This window comes from Triticum urartu, chromosome 5A (genome assembly GCF_056163025.1).
Source record: "Triticum urartu cultivar PI428250 chromosome 5A, HENAU_Tu73, whole genome shotgun sequence".
Classification (NCBI taxonomy): Eukaryota; Viridiplantae; Streptophyta; class Magnoliopsida; order Poales; family Poaceae; genus Triticum; species Triticum urartu.
In genome coordinates this window covers 550,699,655-550,705,193 of record NC_141877.1, presented here as the reverse complement: position 1 = coordinate 550,705,193, position 5,539 = coordinate 550,699,655, and the positions used below count along the sequence as shown (strand labels likewise).

Genomic DNA, 5,539 nt, shown 5'->3' with positions numbered 1-5,539 from the left:
TTCAAGTACGAAGTGTATAAGTATAGTGTTATTAGCCATGTGGGTTATGTTATTTTATCTCAAAGGTAGTACAAAAATATCTTAGTTAATCAGAATCCCATCTAAATTTAAGAATTTTGATATATCCACAAATGCAAGAAATACCCTAATAGAGTTTCTAGAGTAAGATTTTATAGATTAGTTGTGACCAATAGGAAATTCTAGAGTATATGTGTTATCTAGTGGTTTCTCCCTGATTTCCGCCCCTTCCCTTAGAAGCTGGCACCACTTTTTTGCTTCATCCTTTCCACTAACAAATCTTTCATCATTCTTGTCCTTGAAGGTATATAATTGGTGGGTGTGCATCTGTATTTCGTCAATGATCACATAAGTTTCCGAGTGTCTCGCCGATCCATGCATGGACATGATTATTGTTGGAACCCTCGCAAATTGATAAACATTCTGGATATGATTATATGTTTAGAGTTCAAGCCAAAAAGCCAATAACGTGTGCATGTGATAAGCATGACAAAAACTATCACATTTTTGCCTAGAATTGTATTTTTGATTTAGGTCCCGAAGGAAGAAATTCATTGTCATGCCGACAAAAGACGAGAGACAAGTTCAACCCACAATATGGCACATCAAATGTACTAGCATACATGCACACGTCAGATGAAAACTTGTATAAACCCTCCGTCGGTTTCGTATGCGCCTGATATAGTTTGTGCCGTTTGTGCCATTGTCCATTGAGGAAAATGGCTAAACGCTGCAAATTCCATAAAAACCAGGTTTACAAAAATTCCCAACTTTGTAGTAAGGGCCTGTTTAGAAACTCTCCGTTTTCCAAATCCGTTTCAGAAGTTGATGGAGTTGTAACTAAAAACGACGGAGCAAAGAAAAAGAAGCTCCACATTATGAGATTTCAGGGAGCCGGAGGGCTGCCGAACAGCTCCTAAGTACTCCCTGACATCAGGCCTGGCACGAATCTTGGCGCCGCTGGTCGGGTCAAAAGTCAAACCCGGCAGCATCCGATCCCCACCCAACCCAACCCAACCCCTCCCCCCTCCTCCCTACATAGCAACCGGCCTCACACTTTCCCCTTTGGCGCGTTTCCCCCACCTCTCCTCCCGTGCTCCCACCAAATCCCCCGCAATTCGAACCCATCAATGGCGACCAGGTGCGCCGCCGCGGCCGATCTGCCCGCCGGCCGCCCCCGCAAGCGGGCCCGGCACGGATGGGACGTCGCGCCAGCGACCAAGGTAAACAGACGCCCCCATTTCCCCTCCCTTCTACGCACCCCGCCCTCGCCCGATCCGCCGATTCGGGGCGCGGTTCGACGAAATTCGTCCGCGGTTTCGTTAGCCCTAGCATGATCAGGGCATTTTGTGTCTGTTCCGAGGTGTAGCATGAGCTGGACGAGGCGCGGTCCGTGTAGATCTAGCTCGCGCGGGTCGTGCTTAGCGGGAATTTTGGCGCAGAATCCAACGTTTAGAGTGTCGTGTGTCTGATGCTAGACCTGCTTAGGCTGCGATTGATTGATTGAACTGCAGATACCGTTGGCTCTGCGATTGTGTAGAGCTGTTACAGGCCATCGTCGGTCAAATTAGGATGTTGGACCAAATTACCCCTGTAATTTTCTTTTGTCTGTGGTTCTCCCTCGGGCCTTGTTTGCTTGGGGTTCGGGTGCTTAGTTTTGTACAACTTTCAGCTTATCATGATGTTGTTGAATTTAGTACAATTCATGTTTAACTTGATACACCTGTGTTCACCGCCTAAAATATATGTGAAATACCTGGGTGGTTCTACATTATTATTGTCTAACATAAATCGCTTCATCTGGTGAGAACTATGGGTGGCATTTTCAGAATATTCGGTGGCTCAAATTTACGCGTACGAATAGCGTGTAGCATACTAAGTGTCATTTTCTTTGTTAACACGAGTGCTTTCAGGTAAGCTATTTTTGCATGATGCTATAAATGCTATAGGTTTATTACTGTGTCTGTGCTTTGTTTATTTTGTGTTCCACTTGAGAACATTAACATCAGATGGGTATTATATTTTCTTTTCTGCATGAAAAACTTGAGTGATCGATGTGTGTAGGCTCAGATAACATTTTGTGGGCAAGAAGTTGGCGATATGACCACCCTGGTATTGCCGTCACATCCTCCGGACTATACTTGCTTCTCTCTGCTCTCAAAGGGTGTTGCTCGAAATGCTTCCCCTCCTCGGAGAGAAGACGATAAAGATGGCCATTATGTATTTGCTGTTGGAGAGAATTTGACCTCTCGCTGTAATTACACTTGACCATCATTATTTGAGTATAATGACTGTGTTTGTGACCCTTAGCATGCAGGAAACTTCTTTTTCCATTTCCCTTTTTCCTTTTTAATAAAAAATGTTTTAGCATTGGTTAAACTGCACTACAGAAAACTAGAGATGTATCAATATGTTGAATTTGTTCATTTTGCAGACATATGGTACCTGCTTATGTTCCTTGGTTACTCATCTAATGTTCTGTCAACAAATATCTTTAAATCCATGATTTAACTTCTTTTACAAAAAAAAACAGGTTGATATAGTTAGTTTCACGTTAACTCAAATTCGTTTTCCATCTTCGAATTTTCAAATAGTTTTTGGATTTCCCCTTTTCTTGTGTAGGGTTTTTACATTTGACTTTATTTCCTTGGTTTCGGGTGGTTTGAAGTCTACAAGGTTTTACATGCTGGCCTATTTTGTAGCTGCACCAGATGATGTTACTGTTATTTCTTAGTGTTAACACAAACATGTCTTTTTGCAAAGTGCATGCTAGTTATCTTTGTTTGCACAAATTGTCTTAAATTATTGAGCTCCTTGGAAGGCTCTGTTCTCATACCTCTTCTCACTATTTTTGCAGATAAAATATACAGAAAGATGGGCGAAGGTTAGTATTTTCTTATGGTCACGAGTATAGTTTTGTGAATTCTTAAGTCAATGAATTTGTGACACCAATGTTGCTCAGATCCACCTGATATTGTCTAGTAACTACCATTTTATATTTGCAATAATATTGGAATGTCTTTGTCTGTTTAGGTACTTTTGGTCAGGTGCTGGAATGTTGGGACAGGGAAAGAAAAGAAATGGTAGCTATTAAAATTGTTCGTGCTGTAAACAAATACAGTGACGCAGCAATGATAGAGATTGATGTGCTGCAGAAGCTCGCAAGAAATGACGCCACAGGAAAACAGTAAGTTATACATCTAACTCTTCTACCTCCACAAGGAGCTAAATAAATAAGTACGGTATGGAGTAAATTGTGTATTTATTTTTCGTGTCATGTTGCTAAAGAAATAAGTTACATACTCCTGAGTGTTTTTGCAGCTGTGTGCAAATACGGAACTGGTTTGACTATCGTAACCATATTTGTATTGTAAGTTTATATGCTTTGATTCATAGAATTTCCCCAACTTGTTTGTTAGACTTGGGGTCCAGTTAGTCAATAAATTTCAATGACTCAACAGGTTTGCGAGAAGCTTGGCCCAAGCTTGTATGACTTTCTGCGGAAAACTGCCTACCGCCCATTTCCAATCGACCTAGTTCGTGAGCTTGGAGAGCAACTTTTGGAATCTGTCGCATGTGTGTAGAGACAGTACTTTTGCAAACCTCATATATTTTGTACTTGCTTTGTTTTCTATTAAGATTCTCTATTTGTTTGCTTTTCTTTTTCTCAGTGCGCTTATTCTTCTATATCTTATCTTGGACTGGGTTCTTTCTGTCATTTTCGGAAAAAAATGAGTAGACCCACATACATTTTTCTATTCTCTTTTGTTCCTGATTTTTAGGCTATCTGCTTTTGTGTGTATTTGGGTGCTCATAATTTGGTTCATATGCTTCTGTGTCATGTATCTTGATATGTATCTTACCTCATTGCAGTTATGCATGGCCTGAAGTTAATTCATACTGATCTAAAACCAGAGAACATTCTCCTTGTTTCTTCAGAGGATGCTAAGTTAGCTGAAAACAAGGTATGTATTACCATTGCATAACACCGAATAACTGTTAAGTTGCAGGAAATTTTTTTCCTTAAAATTTGCACCATGTCCAAAGCAGATAAAAGTCGTGTTCAGTATAGTTCTGTGTTAAATACAGCATGCTGCATTATTTTTCCTAATTGTATAATGTTTAAAATCTAGGATGGATCATTCTCAAAGAAGGTGCCAAAATCAAGTGCGATCAAGTTAATCGACTTTGGTAGCACAGCATATGATCATCAAGACTGTAGCTACATTGTCTCTACTAGGCACTACCGTGCTCCTGAGGTTATTTTGGGTATGAATTTGGACATGACTGGCTATTAGGTGCACATACTTTTGATTGTTTATCAAATACTGGAACTGACTTTCCCTGGTCTTGTGTTAGGGCATGGGTGGAGCTATCCATGTGATATATGGAGCATTGGTTGTATACTCGTTGAGCTTTGCTCGGTATGTGTTTGTATATCTTGTCTGTCTTTGTCTTGGGAAAGGTTCATGTGCATGTATGATTGAACTGGCCTCTTATGTTTTACAGGGTGAGACATTATTCCAGACCCATGAAAACTTGGAGCACTTGGCAATGATGGAGAGGGTTCTAGGTCCTCTCCCACGGCACATGCTGGAAAGAGCCGAGTATGTTTATTAATTATCCGCTACCTGTGTTATTGCCACTATTATGATCTAATGCCATTGCCACCTATGCGATTAGTTTTGATGGTTGACCTTTTTGCCTTGTGTAAATTCAGCCACCATGCGCAGAAGTACATCAGAAGAGGAAGGTTGAACTGGCCAGAAGGTGCAACGACACGGGAGAGCATGAGAGCTGTTCTCAAGCTGCCTCGCCTCCAGGTACGCAAACAGGACGAGCTTCCCTATTAGTTTCTGGGGCATTTCAATTTTTTTCTGGCCCTGAAATCTAGTGCCAGTGGCTCTTAAGTTTCCTTGTTTGGATTCAAGATGTATTTGTGTTTCTCTGCCGCAGTGACATGGTATTTGCTTAAGTTTGTCGGATTGTTTAATAACCACCTTCATCCAATCCGGGAATGCAGAACCTGGTGATGCAGCATGTGGATCACTCTGCTGGGGACCTGATCGGGCTGCTGCAGGGCCTCCTGGCGTACGAGCCTTCGGCCAGGCTGACCGCTCAGGAAGCCCTGAGCCACCGCTTCTTCAGGAGGCACCGTGAAAGGCGGTCGCTATGACCAAGCAACAATGTCCGCGGCTGACCCAAACAAACACTGACAGAAACCTATGAGGATTTGCAGGCTTGCAGCAAGGAAATAACAAGCTTGAGTTGTATCTGAATCTCCCTGGATATAACAGGACAGGGAGCAGTAGCCATAGTTAAAAGTTCAGAAGAGGCTTCGTGTGTTGTGGCTTTATGTACTATATAGCTGAAAGAGAATTCAAAAGTCTCACTGTCTTGTATTCAAACTCTGGCATGTTCCCTCGCAGCGGAAGCTGGGGCAAATTAAAACAAACCGTCGAAGCTGTGTATGTTTACGCCCCTAGAAATGGTATGGTAAAAGATCAAAGTTTGTGCTGAA

General features: G+C 41.9%; 1 protein-coding gene across 2 annotated transcripts; it reads left to right on the top strand.

Annotated features, from left to right (window-relative positions):
• Nucleotides 1-1,037: 1,037 nt before the first annotated feature.
• LOC125510469 (serine/threonine-protein kinase AFC2) lies at nt 1,038-5,539 on the top strand. Of its 2 annotated transcripts, XM_048675657.2 has the most exons (12): nt 1,038-1,241; nt 2,083-2,272; nt 2,876-2,902; nt 3,052-3,205; nt 3,340-3,388; nt 3,480-3,594; nt 3,892-3,983; nt 4,152-4,287; nt 4,378-4,442; nt 4,528-4,625; nt 4,739-4,841; nt 5,042-5,539. In XM_048675657.2, the coding sequence occupies exons 1-12, from the start codon at nt 1,149-1,151 to the stop codon at nt 5,192-5,194; spliced, it is 1,275 nt and encodes a 424-aa protein (XP_048531614.1). In that variant the 5' UTR covers nt 1,038-1,148; the 3' UTR covers nt 5,195-5,539. The 2 variants fall into 2 exon arrangements, with proteins under 2 accessions (XP_048531614.1, XP_048531615.1); XM_048675658.2 differs by lacking the exon at nt 2,083-2,272 and having other exon boundaries at nt 1,049-1,241.

Bases quoted from the DNA above. Each gene is read 5' to 3' on its own strand.
- LOC125510469 (XM_048675657.2), top strand. From the start codon at position 1,149: ATGGCGACCAGGTGCGCCGCCGCGGCCGATCTGCCCGCCGGCCGCCCC. The intron at 1,242-2,082 runs GTAAACAGACGC...CGATGTGTGTAG, and splicing joins ACGTCGCGCCAGCGACCAAG to GCTCAGATAACATTTTGTGG. The intron at 4,842-5,041 runs GTACGCAAACAG...CCGGGAATGCAG, and splicing joins TCAAGCTGCCTCGCCTCCAG to AACCTGGTGATGCAGCATGT.